General features: G+C 39.4%; 3 protein-coding genes across 3 annotated transcripts; 2 read left to right on the forward strand and 1 right to left on the reverse strand.

Annotated features, from left to right (window-relative positions):
• Window positions 1-13: 13 nt before the first annotated feature.
• On the forward strand, window positions 14-2,018 carry mrpl14 (mitochondrial ribosomal protein L14). The gene is made up of 3 exons (XM_053333014.1): window positions 14-263; window positions 477-572; window positions 1,599-2,018. Exons 2-3 carry the CDS (start codon window positions 493-495, stop codon window positions 1,963-1,965), a joined length of 447 nt encoding a protein of 148 aa, XP_053188989.1. The 5' UTR covers window positions 14-263; window positions 477-492; the 3' UTR covers window positions 1,966-2,018.
• A 307-nt stretch (window positions 2,019-2,325) lies between these two features.
• Window positions 2,326-11,617, reverse strand: LOC128372451 (calpain-1 catalytic subunit-like). The gene is made up of 23 exons (XM_053332519.1): window positions 11,613-11,617; window positions 10,401-10,418; window positions 9,116-9,362; window positions 8,524-8,593; window positions 7,960-8,078; window positions 7,729-7,862; window positions 7,430-7,598; window positions 7,193-7,276; window positions 7,024-7,109; window positions 6,838-6,912; window positions 5,850-6,010; window positions 5,557-5,726; window positions 5,415-5,426; window positions 4,973-5,184; window positions 4,839-4,878; window positions 4,688-4,753; window positions 4,382-4,439; window positions 4,131-4,195; window positions 3,925-3,993; window positions 3,769-3,847; window positions 3,554-3,667; window positions 3,367-3,425; window positions 2,326-3,278 (listed from the first exon to the last, which is right to left on the reverse strand). Exons 3-23 carry the CDS (start codon window positions 9,359-9,361, stop codon window positions 3,252-3,254), a joined length of 2,115 nt encoding a protein of 704 aa, XP_053188494.1. The 5' UTR covers window position 9,362; window positions 10,401-10,418; window positions 11,613-11,617; the 3' UTR covers window positions 2,326-3,251.
• Window positions 11,618-13,961: 2,344 nt separating this feature from the next.
• Window positions 13,962-20,960, forward strand: LOC128373144 (calpain-2 catalytic subunit-like). The gene is made up of 21 exons (XM_053333411.1): window positions 13,962-14,198; window positions 14,754-14,823; window positions 15,158-15,276; window positions 15,432-15,565; window positions 15,677-15,845; window positions 15,971-16,054; window positions 16,163-16,248; window positions 16,341-16,415; window positions 16,550-16,710; window positions 16,793-16,962; window positions 17,063-17,074; window positions 17,211-17,419; window positions 17,605-17,641; window positions 17,870-17,935; window positions 18,022-18,079; window positions 18,167-18,231; window positions 18,375-18,443; window positions 18,542-18,620; window positions 19,318-19,434; window positions 19,544-19,602; window positions 20,937-20,960. Exons 1-21 carry the CDS (start codon window positions 13,962-13,964, stop codon window positions 20,958-20,960), a joined length of 2,100 nt encoding a protein of 699 aa, XP_053189386.1.

Consider the following 20,960-nt stretch of genomic DNA (forward strand, 5'->3'; position numbering starts at 1 on the left):
TATGCTCTTGTATTTCTATGTTTTCCTTTACAAGCTAGCCGTGGCCGACATAACAACACGGGAGCGTTTATAATTGGTTTACTTTAGTTTTGTACGGGCACAACACCATTGATATTTATAAACATTTTTTCCCCAAAACCAAAACCATTATCTGCAGCGAGGAATATCTGTTTTTATGTTAAAGCTAATTCTGTTTGGCGGCTCTCGGCGAAAGGTGTTTGGTCGCGTGTTGGTGACGCCACACTTTGACATTGGCAAGAAGGGTAACTAATACTTTGCGCTTTCACACTTTATAATTCAACTATTCACGTCTGTGTCTTATTGTTTATTGTGATTATGAACTAAGAGAGGTTCAGTTTTCTTCATGTGATTGTTGACTCATGCTAGCGATGTCATTAGAAAACTCCCGTAGCTTACTAGCTGCTAACATAGACTGTATAAAGGCTGCTAACCATGTGTGTAATCTCTCTTCCCAGCGGACACAGTACAGTAATGGCTCTCCCCCAGTTTTCAAGATCTCTTACTGGCCTCCTCGTAGATGCTTCGTCCATCGTCCATCAGAGGACTTTTAGGTAAGAGGAGAACCCAGTGTGATAGTCAACTCTAGTGCCAGCATATTTTGTGGGTGTGTTATGGACAATTTGACAATTTTTATTTTAATACTGTGCATTTTGAGTAGTGACAGGCTTCAACATGTCTTTGTGAATTATTCAAGCCCCTGCCCAATCCAAAATGTTCAAAAGAATAGTTGACCTTCATTGTGTTAAATGTATGTATTTGCAGACTTTAACACAAGAGGAAAAGTTTCTCTGGCCACTTTTTAAAAGGACAAACTTGGTTTCCTGACATTACAACTAGTTTGGAAGCCAGTCATGGTTCAATACGGAACGTACACAATTATAAAAACCTGTTGTGCACACACACTGAGAAAACAAACACACTCTGTGTATGTGTATGTGTATGTGTGTGTGTGTGTGTGTGTGTGTGTGTGTGTGTGTGTGTGTGTGTGTGTGTGTGTGTGTGTGGAAGATGTGTTGCATCTCCTTATACACAGTAGGTGAATGTAGTGGTAATGTTGGATATAAATGTTCTATTACCCCAGTGACATCACCATGGTTGCTATCACAGTGTCCTTGAGTAATTTCAGCTTTGTCATCAGGGCAAAGCTGTAGGAGAGCTAACAATAAAAATAGGTGATAGTAAGATATTTGGGTTAGGGTTTTAATTATAAGTAAAACAATACTTTCAATGACTAGGTAGCTGCTGCAGTAGTGGACTGTCTCTCATGTGCTCCTATAATACCGTTTAACTTATTTTAATCACATAGTACAGTTTTTTGCTTTGTCCCCTTAAATGCCCCCATGATGCCAGCCCTGGTATTTATTCATTCACTGTGTATGGAACAGCTTAAGCATTTGTGTGTGCAGATGATATGATCACTACAGACAGTCTCTACTGTTTAGTTTAAGGAGCAACTTGTTCATAGTTCACCTATTTAAGGGTGAATTTTTGCCCTTGATTAGGTCACTTTTTTGCATGTCAGCTGACTGATGGGTCATGTTGATTTAAGATGACTTATTTACTTTTTGTCTTGTTAGTGTATCTGCTGTGGCAGCAGCCATTCAGAAATTGACAAGAGTGCGTGTTGTGGATAACTCCACTCTTGGAAATACACCGCATCACCGGCCACCAAGAGTGATCCATGTCTACACCAAGAACGGCGTTGGAAAAGTTGGTGACAGAGTATTGCTTGCCATCAAAGGACAGAAGAAGAAGGCACTAATCGTTGGACACAAAATGCCTGGAGAACGCATGACTCCACGCTTTGATTCGAACAATGTTGTTCTGATTGAGGACAATGGGAACCCAACAGGAACCAGGATTAAGGTCCCAGTACCCACACATTTACGCAATATGGAGGGAGACTACTCTAAAGTGTTAGCAATTGCTGGTACCTTTGTTTAATAACAGTATCATGCAAATAATTTCTTTACTTGTTGATCTTTTCTTCAATTATCATTGTAATATGCTATGATTTTTATTCTTTGAGATGTAAAAACTATATTTCAGTTTGCTGAGTGTATGTTCTTGTCCCCAATAAACCATCAAGGAACATACTACACACTGTTACAATTATTCTCTGAAAACAATATTTAGTTGTTACTTACTAGTTTTTGTCAGCATGTCTGGCATTTTACTGAGGTCTCTCTGTGCTTACAATAAACATACCCTTCACCTTAAATGCATAACATAGGAGTTTCTGGCATACTAAGCAGCCATGTGTGGGTTCACTATCATGAACACAATGAACAAACCAAGAAAGCATGAACTTTGAGGGAAATATTTATTGAAGGCACAACAACATACATTCACAACATAAAAACATAACTGGCACATTTCTAATAGCTCTTTTTAGCATCCTAGTGTCATGTATAAGGCATTCAGTAGCATGTGATCCCTGTAAATGTTACTTGAGTGAGTTGAAATTTCTCAGTCACTCGTGAAGAAACTTCCTTAAACTAAAATCCTAGTGCAAAACAATGGTGTAAAACTAAACAGGTCAGCTGCTTGACTTCAACCAAAGAAGAAAATAGTGTACTGTTTGAACAGCCCCAACTTCAGTATCAAATGCAAAGAGTTAGAAAAACCATTGACATCAGATCAAGTCTGTACTGCCACCTACTGGTGTATGAATGAAACAACAAACTGAACATTGAGGAGATTATTTCCTGTAAAAAATATTTGTTATAAAATCCGGAAAGAAAAAAAAACGTTTACATAGAACAGAATGACTCGTAGAAACTATAAGACTTCACTTTTTAAAAGCACTACAGGAACAGACTTAAAACTTCAACTTCAGCTAAAACAGCTTCTCATGAGATTTTAATGGATACAAACAGCAAAACTAAAATGTAAAAGTATAAAATCAGCTGTTGCAATGCACATTACAGCTTGTGATTTGTCATGCATACACATACTGTTTTTACTTTTTTTTTTTTTTTTTTACAGAGATGAGGGTTGCACAGTGTATGCTTCATACTGTAGGTTTGCATAGTTCCTAAGATTCTAGCAGGAGACACTTGGTTGACTTTTGGATTTCTCTATACAGCTCTTTGCAACTTTTGGTAAAATGAGGTGGGGTGTGTTAAAAGATTATCTGGTCACTAAGGCTGAGGGTCTTCACGGTTCCCACGTTCATGGCAGTCTGCAGGGCACTGCACCTATCCAGTCTCCAGTAAAGATAGTCCTCTTCAACCACACATGGTAAGGTAAAGCCACTAGCAATGTGAGAAGGACAAATTAAGTTAGACAAACAGCAAAGATTGGAAAAAATGCAATTAGAGTTACCCCCAAAACAGAAATTACCTCTGTGTGATTCATCTCAACTTCTCCTGACTCCTCCGAGTCAAACTGCTTGAAAGCCCCTGTAGAAAAAAACCCCACTTTGTTTATTATTGCAATAACGCAACTTGTTCCACACAGGTTGTCATTTGTCACTAAATTAATGACTAATAAGGTACAAACGTCTACATTTAGAAGGATGAATACTCACTAAACATGGCTTCAAGTTTGACTAAGCAGCAGATGAAGTTGTCAAAGTCAATCATCTCATTCTCAGCATACCGGGCAACCAGAACCTGGTTCAGTTTATTATTCAATTTAAAACCTACACAAGATGACAACAAAAATAAAAGAAAGTGTTATACTTCTCTGTAAATGTGTATACTTTACATGAATGTGGAAATGAGTGCTTAATAGCCTTGATACCTGCTGCCTCCACAGCAAGACGCATCTCATATGAACTCATGGCCCCTGACTTGTCGAGGTCAAAGTCTCTAAAAATGACCTGTGAGACAGAGGCAGACATGTAAACAGAAATACAGACCCTCTTTAGGTGTGAAACTGTGCATAATCTAATCTTACCAGCCACTTTCGGATCTTGTTCCAAAGGAGCTGAAACTCCACCAACCCTAAACGGGCACTTCCATCTTTCTGGTGAACATGTTGTCAAGGGATGAAACTAGACACAGACAATCATTACCACAATAAAAGCATATATCTTTGTTTCTAATATAATCAATGTAACAAACTATTTAGTTCTATTTTTGTTTGATAACTCAACAGGATACGTCCATCAGGTTGACCATAGTTCTGCAGGATTCCATGCTGAAGCCATCAGTCTTCAGATCCTTGTCTGAAATAGCAAAAACAAGTCTGAAACACTGTGACCTGCAAACACTCTGCTACACAGAGGCTTGTAAGACAGGCAGGAAACAGATGGTGATCACTCTACAGTGGAATCTAATACAGTAATGGGAGATGTATTACTAATATGTAAACTTTCCAGCAGCTATGAACTGAAAATAAATGGAAAACTAACGTCGGGAGACGACTCTGTTTAGAATAGTCCTCAGCTCCCGAATAGAAATCTCCATATCCTGGAAAGGCAAGGACAAGAAAATGAAAGGAGCAAGTCTTAAATTCAAGTCAGAAATACTTCGTTTTCTTCCATAATAAATACTTTTTCAGATCTTTTAAGGTTTAGAGATCATCTAAAACCATTGCATTGCAAATACCACTTTTACCAATCCCAATAATACTATACAAAGATGATTTAAAATAGCGTTATAAAGTAATTCTAACTAAAATTTAAAAGGGCAAGATAGATATGTTTTTCAGAACCTACCTCTCCTGCCAGCTGAGCAAACATGGACTTAAAAGAGTCATCAATGTCATCTTCAGTTATTTCATCCTATAGGAAAGCAAGAATATCAACGTATTGGTATCACAAGAGATTCCTAGTTATTCCATGCTATTCATACAGTAGATTAGGTTACCTCATCTTCCAATTCAGCAGAGACTAAATCGTCCAGTTCTCTGTAATGGACAAAAACATATTAGCATGAGACTTCCCCCGCCACACATTACAATTACTGCACACACACACATATTGACATAAAAAATAACGTACTCTGTTTCTGATTGCTTCTCAGTGAAGACTCTGAGGACAAAGTCCGCCTCTTGACTGGGCTCAAAGGTGGAGGGGACAATGAGGTATTCTCCAGGAGGTAGTCGCAGCCGTGTGCTCACCTCTCGCAGGTTAATGAAGGTCTCAGAGCGAGCACACGATGAATGGCTCAAAAAGAAATTCTTCTTCAAATGGACATTCTGGCAGCCTCTAAACTAAAGGTAGTAGGAAGCAATAATTGGTTGAGATGCATTTGCATATTTTTCGGTGTAATTCATTCAAATTATATATACTTTATATCACTGCCAACCACTTTATAAATCAAATGATCAACAGTGCTGTACAATAATTAACTTTAAATAAGTGGGCTAAATATGTGAAATCATGATTATATTGATAATGTTTTTTATTGTTATTTTTTATAAGTATTTGATGCTCTGCCTACCTCTTCTGGAATCTGTAGAAAAGATAAAACAAAAAAAATATTTGAATAAACTGAAGCAAAATTTAAAAACAGTGCAGTAAAATGTTGAATGAACCACGAGAAGGTCAAAGGAATTATAGTGCCTTTTAGTCTCTGCTCTCACCTCATAGATAGCAAAGCCAATAGTGTGCATATCCTGACCCTGGCGCCGATATCTGCGGCGGTCCTTCTGCATGAGAGCTACCAAGAAACTGCATGCCACCTCATCATCCTCTGGGTCATCATCCTCCTCAAGCAACGTGATCTTATACTGAGGGTTGATCCAAAACGTGTCTGTACAGATGATGGATTTGTTTTAGATTTTTTTCATAGCCACAGTGATATCACAGGGCACCTTTGTGTGCTTTCACGGAGAAATATTACAATGTCTGTAAATTCTGTGCAGTTGGGACTCACTGGGATGGTTCCTGCATCCTCCAGCGGTGCTGCCTCGCCTCCATGTACCGTAAAACTTTGTGGTGTTCCAGTGGCTCATACCATCATCAATCAGTGCGTCAGGAGTCAAGTTACAGATTTCTATTCGCGAAAACTGCCTCAAGAATTCACTGAAGGACATCCTGAATAACCAGAATAAAGTGCTGGGTCAGAAACCTCAGTGTGACGTTTTTAAAAAGGAGTCGTATGACCTCTCTTTCTTGTAGACAGTTACAGTAGATGAGGAGGTCGATACCACTCTCCCATCTGCCCACTAAATTTGAAGCTAGAGCCAAATTTAGTTTGTTCCAATAATTGTCAGGGAGAATATACTTAACATTCATCTCTCATGGGGAAAAGACATATTGTACCAGATTTAACAATAGATCATTTCCATCTGCAGTTTCTGGGAAGGTAGTAACAAACACTAATACAACTAGGGAAATTACTAAGACTAAGATAAAGTAACAAAATCAACCATCCAGCACCTCTGAGGCTCCATTAAACAGTTTCTCATTTGTTTATATGTCCCCCTAAAACCTCAATAGTTTACACTAGAGGGCAATCTGAGTTTAAGTTGTGGGCCTACAAGCATGATTTTTGACATCACAACAAGTGGTGTCAAGTCAACCATGGTCCAGTATGCTACTCATATAATGTGGAAAGGTGAAGCCTCCTGTGCACATACGATGAAAATTGAGATATTTTGTTACCAGCACGAAAACCTTCAAAATTAACAATATATGCATATTCACAGAGTCTGGGTTTTCAATGAGGGAGAAGGAGGAGATGCCATTTCAAGAATATCGATATCAGAAATAGATTTTACAATATGTCTGGATGGGATAAGACAGTGGCATCAGTTTTTAAATCAGCAAAATTGTAGAACTTATCCTTTAAAAGATTTACATAATACATACATACTACATAAGAATTACCATTAAGTATTACAGCACCTGAGACATCTTACCAGAACTCTCCATCTTCCATCTGTAGGTGCAGGTCTTCTCGCTCAGACGGGTCGATTTCATCCCATTCATTTGAGCTACATGAGACAAAACAAGTAGGCAGTATGAGATATAATGCTCATTTAAAAAATACTTCTTCAGCAAAATGTAAGTACACCGGCACTTTTAGTGTGCTTGGCAACACTCACTTGTCACTCCAGGCACCAGTCCATTCCACCTGACCCCAAGGATTACGTACTCGAATTAGACGTTCCACGTTGCCACGGTAATTAACCTGAACAATGCCAGAGTGATAGGTAACTTTGCACCATAAAAATCATGGTTAGTGGTAGCTGAATAAAGACAACGGAGTCATACCTCCTTCAATGCGGTGACTGAGTAGGCGTGGCCTTTCACAAGCTTCTTGAATGTAACAGCCTCCATGTCGAAGGCACTGGTGATCTGTATTACAAATGACATTCAATCAGTGCTTCCGAGCATAAATTGTAAAGTGCCAAAATAAATAGAAATGCTTTTAATGTAATTGGTCTAATAAGTTCTCAAGATGATGCAGCAGTGGTCAGCATGTGGTGTGCCAATGAGCTCAGCACTCACATCGATTGAGCAGCCCAGCAGAGAGCCTCTCTCCAGAGCTTTTCCAATTATCCTGTAAAGATCTCTGGGTGCTTTACGGAGCTCATACATCTCAGACACACCACCTGTAAAGTCCTCAAACCCCTCAGTGGTGCTTCCTCCAGACAGAGCCTCATAGGAGCCATTCAGCCTGGAGCCACAAAAAAAACGCACTTCAGTTGTATTCCCATTACCAGCAGCACTTCTGAATGTTTGAGAGACATTTACATTTTCCTGTTGCATACTGAATAATTTAGCAAATGATCAGTTTGAACACCTACTTGGCATAAGCTTTCTCCAGGAGGGCACTCCAGAATTCATTGCCTTCAGCAGAATGGACAAACATGAGCTCTCCATCTTTGACAGGCAACCGGTCATCTATCACAACATCCACCCACTCGCCAAATTGCCAGAACTGTAACACAGAGCAATAATCAAGACCTCCGTCAATCTCAATTATTTGCCTTCCACTTGATTGAAAGGGCAAAGACCAGAAGATGAACTTCAAGTACCTGAAAGTGGAAGATTCCACCGTAGTCGTCTTGGAAGGACTGGCCGTGTGGGACAACCCGATGAAGGAGCTTCTCATTCAGGGTGAGAGAGCCGATGGCTGCCAAGAGCCAGCAGTCACCTGCAAGTGAGAAGAAACATTTTGTAATTCCATCTAAATTTTGCTCTTTCTGTTTTAAGTCATGCAAGCAGCATGGCTCTATAGATGTCCAGTCCACCACTTCGGTCCAAACTGAAATATCACAACTACTATTGGATGGATTGCCATGAATTGTTGTTCAGACGTTCCAGTCCAGAGAAGAAGCCTAATGGCTGTCTTTTAATCTAGAACCACCAACAGGTTGAGTTTTTTGTGTCTTTTTGTAAAATGTTTTGGAAATATTGGATCCATTGCAATGAAATTTGGTTCAAACACTCACATGCCCCACATGTAATAACTGAATTGTAATAACTTTGATGATCTGAACAACTGTGTCTGATTATCCTGACTTTTCCTCTAGCACCATCACCAGGTCTCTTTATATCATTTCATAACAGATTTAATGACTTGACCAATAAGGACTCACCCAGCGCTCCCTGACAGATGTCCGTTCTAGTGGCACCACCAACAATGAACTGAGGGTCACCTGTCAGCTCCTATGGAAAAATGAAATGTCTGGGTGAGACCAATTAAAGACATCACATCCTCAAATGCAATTTCATCTCGTATTCTAATTGAAATAGAATTAAAACAAGTCAACACATTTTAAGATCTTCTTGACAATAACACTTCTTTCAGACCATTACTATTCTTGCATCTATGTGTCATCTTACCCCATTTTTATGAAACAATGTAAACACATGTCACAGAGAGGAATGGTCTGGGAATGCAAAGTCATGCCAACAGCTGCAGTGGTCTGAGAGGTGCCTGTAGCAACTTGCACGAGTCTAAGTTGTCACTGATATGTTTATTTGTATGACATGTTTGTTCCTGTCATCAACAGTAGCAGTGACAACCACATGCCTGTTGTGAAATATTATGTGAATATTTTAAAAGAGTAATGAGTAAGTATTTCCACTTTATTTCTCACTTTAGGTCTGGGGTCTGTTTGGGGAAAAACAAATCTATTTCTGTGTACATGTGTGCAAATGAATTAACGTGAACTTCAGTTTTCTCACCGTAGGCCTCATCCACTCCACATCTCTAGTTTTGGAGGAAAAGGGAGCAAGCTCCTTGAAGCCCAGGGAAGGAGGCTCAGCGGGGAAACAGGGATCTTCAAACAGGCAGCCCGACTCCACACATTCTTGCTTCAGTGCCTCATAGTCCTGGTTGGCAAATTGCACTGCCTGCTCATTGGTGCCCATGCCCTCTGCCCGTAGCCGGTTGGCGTATATGGTTGCAGATATCCCTCCAGCTGGATACATACTGGTGCAAGATAAAAATATGGAGGTGGGTGGGTATGCACGCTACTGTCTATTAATAGTAACAGGCTGATCAGCGACACACTCTTGTCTAATGGCTACAGCGACACACTCTTGTGTAAGCAATCTGGGAGAAAACTCAAGTTCAAACCAGTGGTAGCAAATGTTTTTTTTTCTACTGGCTCGACTGAATCTGTCTCCCACGAATTAGTCTGATCCCACATGGACGTTACATTATCTTGTTAGCCTTAAAGTAGCACAAAGCTGAATAAAAAGTACAGTATAGATAAAGAGCATGATCTAGATAAAGAGAAAGATCTAGATAAAGAGCACAATCTAGATAAACAGTACGGTCTAGACCTATGTCTAGAGTGCCCTGAAATAACTACGGTTATGATTTGGTGCTATATAAATAAAACTGAATTGAATAAAATGGAATACTTTCAAACATTATCAATTCATATATAATTTATACAATTAAAACATACATGTGTTGAGCATTTTAAAAGATAATTCAAGTATCTTTAAACTATTTGTTATATTACTGTTATATACTACTTTCAAGCCAACAAATAATGGGGAGTAGACTTTGAAACACCAATTTGCTTACACCAGGGAAATAACAGCACATTTTTACAGTTAAATGACTAAATAAAATGTAGAGATGTTCTTTTTGGATTCTGGTCAAAATGTGGAGAAGGGAGCATTGGGGGGGCTCATGGTCTCTGTATTTGGTTGGTCCTCGCTATACAATTGCAAAAGGTCAATCCAGCAAACAATAACAATTCAAGCCTTTTCCTACTAATATCTCTGATAACTAACTCACTTTTACTTTTCTTTTTTTAGTTTAGTCTGCTTTCTGGTTGGGTTGTTATGGTGTAATGGTGACAAGTAAAATCAAAATAAGTGAAACTTCAGTTAGAAATGGCAGCAAGCATGTACAAAATGATTACTGAAAACTGTGAGAAGACCACAACCACCACCACCACCACCTAAAACACAACAAACCCAACAACAACACAAAAGAATAGAAACATGATACCTTGGATATATATGCAGGCTGAGAGTAGGAATGAGACAAAAAGAAGAGAAAAGGTCATTCACTGATGTTTTGGTATTAGTACAAGCATTATTGTGAGTAACAGAAGCTTATGCAGGCTAAAGCAGACCCTAATGGACTTCAGCGTACTAAAGTTTACAACTCGCTGGGGGTCTTTTTCTCCTCTCCGAATGCACTTACTTTTATCTGCTGGAAAACTTCACATGTGTCCAAAAAGGACTTAATAGCTTTGTGAGGAAAACAGATATAACAAACAACCAAACAAGTGAAGAAGCAGGCTGTTGGATTTAAAGTTGAATCAGTGTGCAGGAAAAACTGGGGCATGGGATGATCTTTTGTGCTCTGCTCCACTCAAAAGGAATCCTAATGAAGTTCAGTAAACGGTCCATGCAAAATTTGGATGGTGTTACAGTGCCATTGATGAGAATGAGGGTGAAAAATGGACAAGCTGTTGAGCAAAATAGCCAATGCTTTTTAATGGTAAATAAAACTTTCACACAAGGACATTGTTTACAGGGCAAGTCCCCCCCATATATATGAGGCCCCATATGTCTGCAGGAATGTCAAACAAGCCAACGAGAGGCTCCTGCTGGCTATTAACCAAAAAGATTGGTCTTTTTCTCTTCCCCCTGATGGGCTGTGAAAAGCTGATCCATGCAGTCCTGTAGTCATGATGTCATCTATAGGACTTTAACCTCAACAATACACTAAAACAACCAACAGCCTCTCTATTAAGATACTGAACAGGAGCTAATGTTGGCTGGCAAAAGACAGATAATGCTTCATATACTATATGCTGGCTACTTTATGAATTCATAGGCTCATAACTATCAAAAAGTCACAGTGTGTCAGGCATGTACTGTAATACATGCTCAGATTGTTCACAGCACCTGTTCAGAAGTAGGCCTGTCTTTTTATGGCCTGCAGTCTGCTTTAAGGATTTCTGACAACAATAGATCACTTGCATAACAAAATCGCATTAATTCAACACTAAATGTCAAAACCTGGATTAAAACTGTGTTCCTGGACGTCTCAGTTGTGTTGTTGACTATTATAAGTGACAACATGCAGCAGATTACATCAAACAAACCGGTCGGTGGGCAACACCTACAATAAACCATGACGTACAGTTACTCTGAAACTGGTTTAATGAGCATGATAAATAAATTAAATAAACCACACAACCACACTCACCGCCGCTTTAGAGGTTATTTAACGGTCCTTTCCCTTCAGTCGAATAACGTTAATCGTGTAAATCTGGGAAAGTGGGAATCCTGGAGGAGGAGCAGGTCCAGCCCTCTCCGCAACACACACTGCAGGGAAGACCAGCCCCTGCAGGAGGAGAGGAGGGGCCAGACTACACAACCCGGCTCCACACGGCCACTAGAGGCGCCAAAGTAGTGGGAATGACATACAATTAATTTCAATTCAATTCAATACATGCTATCTTGACCAAGACTTGGACCCATAAAACCCACCCATTCTGTTAAATTCAATACTACTACTACTACTACTACTACTACTACTACTACTACTAATAATAATAATAATAATAATAATGCATTTTATTTAAAGGCGCCTTTCAAAGCACTCAAGGACACCGTACAAGGCACATATAACACAACAACAGTACATCAAACAATATAAATCAGGTGACATTTAGTGCAAAGATAAAGAATAAATATGATTTTATCTATCCCTGCAAGAACAATTGTATGCATCATTCATCAAATTCAGATTCATTCATATCATCTTTACCAAATACTGAAAACCCACAAAAGTAAATCTAATTATTTTTTAAGTACAGGCTATACTGCGTTTGATAAAACAGAGACAACAAACAAGAGCTTTAGAACTGGTGATCAAGGGTCAACATAAAATATCATTAATCATTATAGAAATTCAGTCATCTGTGTCAACGATCTTGATGACTCTTACAAACTGAAACAACTGTGAGTCAGTTGTTAGATAATGTATTAAATGACTGCTAAAGATAAAGGTCACTGGTGGCATGGGATAAACTCAAATAGCTATGCTTATAATTACATCAGAAGTACAGCCTGTTTGTCTATAACAGAGAATCAGATGTATTATTTGTTGAAAAGTTAAGTCCAATATATATTAATGTTGCTTTACATTCAGTTTACAATTAAATGAATCAGAGGGAATGATTAATGGTCATATGGTGACTATCAGTGTAAAGACAGAGGGCTGGTATTTTCATTAACACCTATTTATCTTACCATGGATAAACAAAGATGTCAATACAGCATTCAGTGATTTAAGACCCACCTTTTCTTAAACTTAAGCAAGCCTTTGTGGAACTGTGGTTAACCTCATAGTTGTTAATTAAATGGATACATTATGTCCATTGGTTGTGGAGGGTTGGCACATAAAAGTAAGGCTCAGGCATATTTAAATCAGCTCTTTAATCAAGAAGTTCCAACAATCTAATGCACCAGCAGATTTCTCTACCGAATGGTTTTTTTGTTGTTGTGTCCATATAACATCGAATACAGTCAAATGATTGCAATGATATCACTCTGCAAAGCACTTTGAATTGCTTTTGAATATTGTGCTATACAAATAAACTTGAACAAATACTACAGTTGCAGATCCACTGTGCACTGGGTTGCAATTCAAAAACTCATCTATGAGAGACAGTCACATGATTTGGCATTTCTGTTATTAATGTTTGATTGATATCAAACAAGGGTGTATTCTCTACCATTCACCAACTTCTAAAACATATCCTTCTGATGCTTGTACATGTATTATCCTTTGATAAAACAAACAGTGCTGCATGCAACAGCAGACATATTAGTGTAGCTACTGACCAAACCAGTTGATCAAACTGAGTTATGACTTTGAGATCTGTTTGACTAGGGATTTGTTTTGCTGTCCTGAAGATGTACTGTACGGACATAATAAGGATGTAAGGCCTATCGTCTAAAGCTCACTGGATTCAGACAGTCACCCAGGCTTAATGTTGCAATGTTATTTATATCCGTATCGTATTCTTGCTCAATTAAACAGTTGCATCATTATGAGCATTTAAGCTTTCCTTTCACAACTCTCATAATGATAAAAAAACACCTCAACTTCTATATTATTGTAGAATGTGCAATAACCTTTCAGACAAGATCAAGATCAAGCAAATCATTTGCTTTCTTTGCTTTTGTAGTTGGAGACAATACATTTCATTTATTGCCCACTCCCACCACAGACACACAAAATCAAAATGAGACAATGACAGTGGTGCATGAAGTTGCCTTTGGGTGTGTCCTTATTTGTATTTCAGCTGTGGCCACAGCCATCTCTAGTAGATTTGCTTAGGGTTGCTTCGTTCTGCTTTGTTTGCCTCACCTGGTAATTGAAAGTTCCTCCCAGCCTCTCCTCACCTGTCTTGTGGCAGCTATAAAGAGTAAGGGAGAAGAGAAAGCTGGAACAAAGCTCCATCTGGATTGTGTTCAGCTCACAAGTCAGCCCAACTCAGCTCACAAAGAAGGAAACCCAGTCCCAGCATCCAGTTGAGAGGGCAGGATGACATCCACGGCAGGTCGGCTGGCCCATCAGCAGAATAGGAAAAAAGGTATTGGCACCAACAAGCAGGCTGTGAAGTTCTCCAAGCAGGACTATGAGACTCTGCGCCAGCAGTGTCTGAAGAGTGGACGTCTGTTTGAGGATGACTGCTTTCCAGCTGAGCACAAGTCACTGGGCTACAATGAACTGGGACCATACTCATCTAAGATCAGGGGTGTCGTTTGGAAGAGGCCAAATGTAAGAATTCACTAAGAAAAAACTGGTAAATAGGAAAAAAGTAACTGTGCTAACTGTTTTATGGTTCAATGAAAGGGTCCTTGAGCTTGACAGTGGTTCTTCAGTGAGTATTTAAGGTTTTCCTTTGACTTAGCTTTAATAATTTAATCTTGTCAAGTCCAGATGTATGGGTAAATATTGTACTGTATGGTCAAACATCACCGTGGGTATTTGGGAAAGGATTCTTTTTATCTTGTATCTGCTAAATTGTCTGTCAGGTATTGATGCTGAATTCACAAAGGAGTGTTTTTGTATTGTGCTCATAAAAAAGGATTCTAATTAAAGTAGCTGTAAAGACTATATACTTCCAAAGAGTAGCTGAAACTAGCTACTTTCCACATCAGGATCTACAAAGCTCAGTCGCTTGAGCTTATACCCTAAATAATGTGCTTCCAAGAAACACAGTAGTATGTGAGGACTACTGAGGAAAGGAGAGCCCATTCATTTTTCTAATTTACTAATTAAAGGAAATGTTTCTTACTGTAAAGCCAGTCTCCAATGTTGTTGTTTTAATAGGACCTGTGTTCCGACCCAAAGTTCATTGATGATGGAGCCACACGGACAGACATTTGCCAAGGAGTTCTGGGTAATTGTTAATTGTTTTCTTTTATCTTTATATTTATATTTAGAATCCTGGGCAGCTGGAGGACTGCTCCAACAGAATTGTATTGTCTTGTGCAATGACAATAAGGATTATTCTATTCTATTCTATTCTAAGTGAGGAGAAAGAAGATGAATAAAAAAACAGATGGCTCAGTGAATGAAACCACAAACATCCCGGCACTAAACTCTCCACCTATTCTGCAATTAAGTTTGTGAGAAGAAATGATCACAGAGGTTCTTTAGTAAATGCAGCTTTGAGCTGTGCTGTGAACAACACATGTTGGGCATATAATCATGAACCTGCTTTAACTGTGCAGGTGACTGCTGGCTTCTGGCTGCGATAGCCTCTCTGACTCTAGACAAGAAGATCCTGGCTCGTGTGGTGCCCTCTGGACAGAGTTTCATCAAAGATTATGCCGGGATATTTCACTTCCAGGTCAGACAAAGACCTCTCTTATCTAACCACTATAAGCAAAATAATTATATTTTTCTTAAGTATACATTTGTATCAGTGGGTTTCTTTCTTACTTTGGTGTTACAGCACAGTGTTTTATTTCATCTTCTCATTTGTGTCCTCTTTGTGATTCTCAGTTCTGGCAATTTGGTGAATGGGTGGATGTGGTGATTGATGACCGCTTGCCCACCAGAGATGGGAAGCTGCTGTTTGTACACTCAGCAGAGGGGTCAGAGTTTTGGAGTGCACTACTGGAGAAAGCCTATGCTAAGTATGGATTGTTCTTCACATACTATTTGCTTCTTCAAAAAATTCTACAATGTGCTGTGATGCACTGCAGTAAGTTTCACAACCCTTGTTCACATGCCTCTGTGTCTGACAGGTTGAATAGCTGCTATGAGGCCCTGTCAGGAGGAAACACCATCGAGGGTTTTGAGGATTTCACTGGAGGAATTGCAGAAATATACTCTCTGGACAAGGCTCCACCACAACTCTTTCAAATCATGCAGCGAGCCTTGTCGCTGGGCTCTCTAATGGGCTGCTCCATTGATGTAAGTCAAATCTTATTTTCTTTTAAAGATTTTTTTTGGATTTTTTTTATTTTCATACTGATTTACATCCACAGTACTGATGCTATCAAATTGAAATGTTTGTTTGTTCTCTCTGGTGCTTTTAGATCACCAGTGCCTATGAGACAGAGGCAGTTACAGCTCTCAAACTCGTAAAAGGACATGCATACTCAGTCACTGGTGCACAAAAGGTATATGCTTTACCTGAACTGTCAACAGGGTTTTAATGTAAGCTGGTTTTTAATTTTTTTATTTTACTTCATGCAAACTATACTGCCCACTGTTGCTTTCTACCCTAGGTTCACTTTCAAGATGAGGTGGTTCAGCTGGTACGCATCAGGAACCCTTGGGGTCAAGTGGAGTGGACAGGGCCTTGGAGTGATGGGTAAACAAATATATTTGTATCTGTAAACCATCAACATCAGCATTGATTATTTTCAGACTTTTCCTAAAAGCTTAATTGTTTATCACAATTAGATCCAATGAATGGAAATACGTCAGTGGAGATGAAAAATCAAAGTTGAACCATGTGGCTGAAGATGGAGAGTTCTGGTAAATCCACCATCTTATATCTGTTATGATGTAATAGCACCAGGTCAGTAATGACAGGCTCCTACATCACCAGGCTCAGACTCTCAGCCTGAGTGATCTGTGGTTGATTCATGAGACCGTTATCCTCTCCTCAGGATGTCCTATTCAGACTTCACCCGGCAGTTCTCCAGACTGGAGATCTGTAACTTGACCCCAGATACGCTCATGAGTGAAGATGTGGGCCACTGGAACCACCACCAATTTGAAGGGATGTGGAGGGTCGGTTCCACTGCTGGCGGCTGCCGCAATAACTCAGGTAACAAAGAAACTTTGTGAAGCATATATCTGGGTGAGAAGCTCTGTTTACACTGCATCACACATACTTCTGTGTGCTCCAGCAACCTTCTCGTCGAACCCTCAGTTTGTGATGCGTCTGGAAGATGTGGATGATGATCCTGTGGATGGGCAGGATGGATGCACCTTTCTGGTGGGGCTGATGCAAAAGGATGGACGAAGGCAGCGTAATCTTGACCGAAACCTTGAGACTATTGGCTTTGCCATTTATGAGGTAGTGTAGATTATTTGATATACCACACAACATCAGAACTCTGCATTTGACTCTGTTTATGATGATTTTCTCACATTTTTTGTCTGTTGTCTTCTTGCAGATCCCAGATCAGGTGTGTATTTGTTCTATTTATTGCCTTACGTAATAGACATCACAGGTTTCACTTCTACTGCTTCCTTGCATTGTGAATTTATTGGTAGATATCTGATATCTCAGTAGTGACACTCTTTTTTTCTGTTAATCTTTAGCTCAAAGGTTGCAGCAATGTTCACCTAGGTCCGGATGTCCTGCTGCGACAGAAATCTGTGGCGATGAGCACTTTTGTCAACACACGGGAAGTTTGTGACCGCTTCACACTTCCTCCAGGAGAATATGCCATAGTCCCCTCGACCTTTCACCCTCACAAGAATGGCAGCTTTGTTCTTAGGGTGTTCTCAGAGAAACAGGCTGCTACCAGGTACCTGTCTGAACCTACAACTGTCTAAAATGTCACTTTTAGCTTACACTGCCATCTAGTGGACAAAGCTTAGGTTGGCTCCTTCTCTAGTGTCAGTCCTAGATTCCCAGTCATGACTCACTGTAAATGTTATTTCCTTGCATACCAGCAGAGTAGGCTCAAACTTTGCTTTTCTATTTTTTCAGTCCATTGGAGGTGGAAATTGATGCTGTAATAGAGGAGGTAAGAAAATACACAGTGATAAGCCTGCATGCAGTAAATGTAAAATGATTAATCTTGCTCTGGCTCACCTTAATCTTAGTACTGGGTGGAAGTACTGGGTGGAAGTGACGAACACATTCACTTATAAATGTGTCATAATAATCTACTCTAATACACTGCTGGTTAAATTCAATCAGATCATATTAAATGCCTATAATTAACCTGAAGATCCAATGCTTTACTTCACAGGAGGAAATATCAGAGAGTGATGTGGATCCTCATTTCAAGCATCTCTTCAAGCAGATTGCTGGCAATGTAGGTAACATGAGAACTGACAGTGAAAGAAACATGTAATCAGCTTTGATCTGTATAATTAACAACAGTTCACATTTTTCAAATAGGACATGGAAGTATCAGCCTTTGAACTGATGAAAATTTTGAACAATGTTGTCTCTCATCGTAAGTGCATTAAACAGATTGATGAATTGAGCCTTATTATTTTCATCGACTGGACAGTTTGAGATATGTTTTATTGCTTTCTTGCAGGGTCTGATCTCAAGACAGATGGCTTCAGCCTTGACACATGCCGTCTTATTATCAGTCTTCTAGATGTATCCTCTTTTAGAAATAAAGAAAAACTAACCTTACTGTGATTTAGTTTTGAAATTTGGGGATTTAGGTACACTATAACTTTCTGGAAATGGAAATTAATTAAATGTAATTGCTGTTTTATAAAAACCTGAACATTCTCCAGAAAGATGAAAGTGCCCATTTGGGACTGATGGAGTTCCACATGCTTTGGAACAAAATCCAGAAATATCTGGTAAGTTGTGATTCATATGGTTTGAAATGGCTGTAGGCCATTTAGAAAAAAACAGCTGTATCTGTTAACATAACAAACTGAACATGTGGGTTATATAGGAGATCTTCAAAAAGTATGACAATGACAACTCTGGCACCATGAGCTCCCACGAGATGAGAGGTGCTTCCACTGAAGCAGGTAACAAATATTATTACGAGTAATCTTAAACACTAGAGTAAAACTAAATATCCAGATTTAAGTTTTAAACACTGACTGACAAAATAGCTATTTAGATATCTTACCTGAAGGCTAGTATGCCACTGTAGTTGACAGACCAGTTTTGAGACACATATTAGAAACAGGCATGTGATTTTTTTTCAAGGCAAAATATTTAAGTACAAGTGCAACTTGTAAACAATCTGTGCTGCACAATTTTCGAGCCACATTCTTCTGGACACCTACTGACCAGTGTGTCCTTCAGGGGAAAATAACTGCATGTTACCAATGATTAAGGTTAGGGTAAGAGTTAGGTAAATAGTGGTGATGGTTAGGGTGTGTTTGTGTGTGTGTGTGTGTGTGTGTGTGTGTGTGTGTGTGTGTGTGTGTGTGTGTGTGTGTGTGTGTGTGTGTGTGTGTGTTCATGAAATTGTGACATAGGCCAATTGACAGACTGGATAAGCCAGTCTGTCCTTCACCACATTGTCCATTTATTCTTTGCCACAAAAACAAAACAAACATGGGAGAGGCTGTGTAACATAACACCTCCTTTTGATCCTCCTATTATCTGACATCTTTCAGAAAACTATACTTCTCCTGAATGTGAAATCATTTGCATCTATGCAACTGAACATTAGGAAAAAAAAGATGATAAGGAAAGGGTGTTTTTCCTCCACAGGTTTCCAGGTGAACGCTGCTATGCTGCAGGCCATTGTCAGTCGTTATGCTGACACTCAGTATGCCATAGACTTTGACAGTTTTGTAGGCTGTCTCATCAAAGTAGAAATGCTCTTCAGTAAGTGTCAGCAAACACAATAATATCCCTTTATATCTCATATTGGTCTATATCAAAGGACAGTGGCATGTTTGTGTTACTGATGTTTCTTTTTCTGTCTCTCAAACAGAAATGTTTAAGGCTCTAGACAGTGATGGCTCAGGGAAGATTGAGCTGGACATGCAACAGGTGGGTGAACAGGAGAATGACAAAAAAGGCTAGTCTGGGGAGAATATTACATACAGCTGTGTGCCTTTAAGCACAATAACCTGTTACTCCAGCCAGACTTGCTGGATTGTATTTCATGATGTCACTGGCACTTCAACACTCCCACAACCACCCAGCCCTTTATATTGTTTTACAAAGGACTATTTTCAGCAAGGGTGGAATCTTAAGTCATAATCAGACATAGCAGGGGTAATCCCACCCCGAAAACAAAGACCTGACAGCTCTGATGGAGTTCAGAATTCATCTATAAGAGCTGCTTTTTTAATTCCATTAATCTGTGTAACAGCTGACCTCTTTATATGCAGTCAATGATGTAGATGGGTGGCAGAACACAGAACATTCATTACTGCTGCTGTGCCCATGTATGTAAGTGTGCATTTATGTGCAATTTAAAGATGTACTTGTTGTGTTCTGATTACATTCAATAACAACTGGCCAACATTTATGTATTATATATATATATTTAAAAGTCAGGCATTAATCTAACATGTTTCAGACCTGCCTGGGTCACATTAATCGCTGTAGCCTAATGTTAGGCATATTTCAGTAGAATATGTTACTGAAGAGTAAAAAAAGCAAAACACATGGAAGGTGATTTGTGATAGTAGGGAGCTCTGCCTGTGTGTACTTCTGTTCACTAAAGACATGTAATTTGAGGCATTTGTGCTTTCTGCATTTTTCATTATGTGAGAACTGAAATAAGAAACCCTGAAACACTGGAATCCCTAACGTTACTGTAAATGGTCATTTTAATGCTTGTAATGCTTGTATGCATCTCAACATGTGCAGCACCATATTTCTCCCCCTCCTCCTGTCGCTCCACATTAAGTTCCACTTACATTAAGGTACTAGTTTTGAGGACCAGAGGTATGTAGGGCTCGGCTCAGACTATTCGGGGCTGAAGCAACAGCTCGGCCAACAGGACTTACAGGATGGATCCAACGCTTTCGCACTGCACTCACAGCTGCTGTGTTCACTGTTGCTGTTGATATGAACACAAATGAGATGCAGGAGGTACAAATAACCTCCAGAGTGTTGCAATATAAGGTCATTTAAGAGAATACAATTATTTTTTGGAATTAAAAAGAATGCAGGAGGAGGGTAAAGTGGGACAGGGAGGGTTTCAATGGCTCCTTGGCCCCCCTACTCTACTTGGTTTGTTTTGCGTTTCCATTAGGGATAGTACCCAATAGAAACCCGGCCAAGTCGAGCCGAGTAGTGCTAGAACTGTATAGTGGAAAAGCGTGTGTGTATAGTAGACAGCTTGTTGTATATAATTTTGTTCTGTTTTACAGTGGCTGTGTCTGGCGATCTACTAG

This window comes from Scomber japonicus, chromosome 14, assembly GCF_027409825.1.
Source record: "Scomber japonicus isolate fScoJap1 chromosome 14, fScoJap1.pri, whole genome shotgun sequence".
In the NCBI taxonomy this organism is placed as follows: domain Eukaryota; kingdom Metazoa; phylum Chordata; class Actinopteri; order Scombriformes; family Scombridae; genus Scomber; species Scomber japonicus.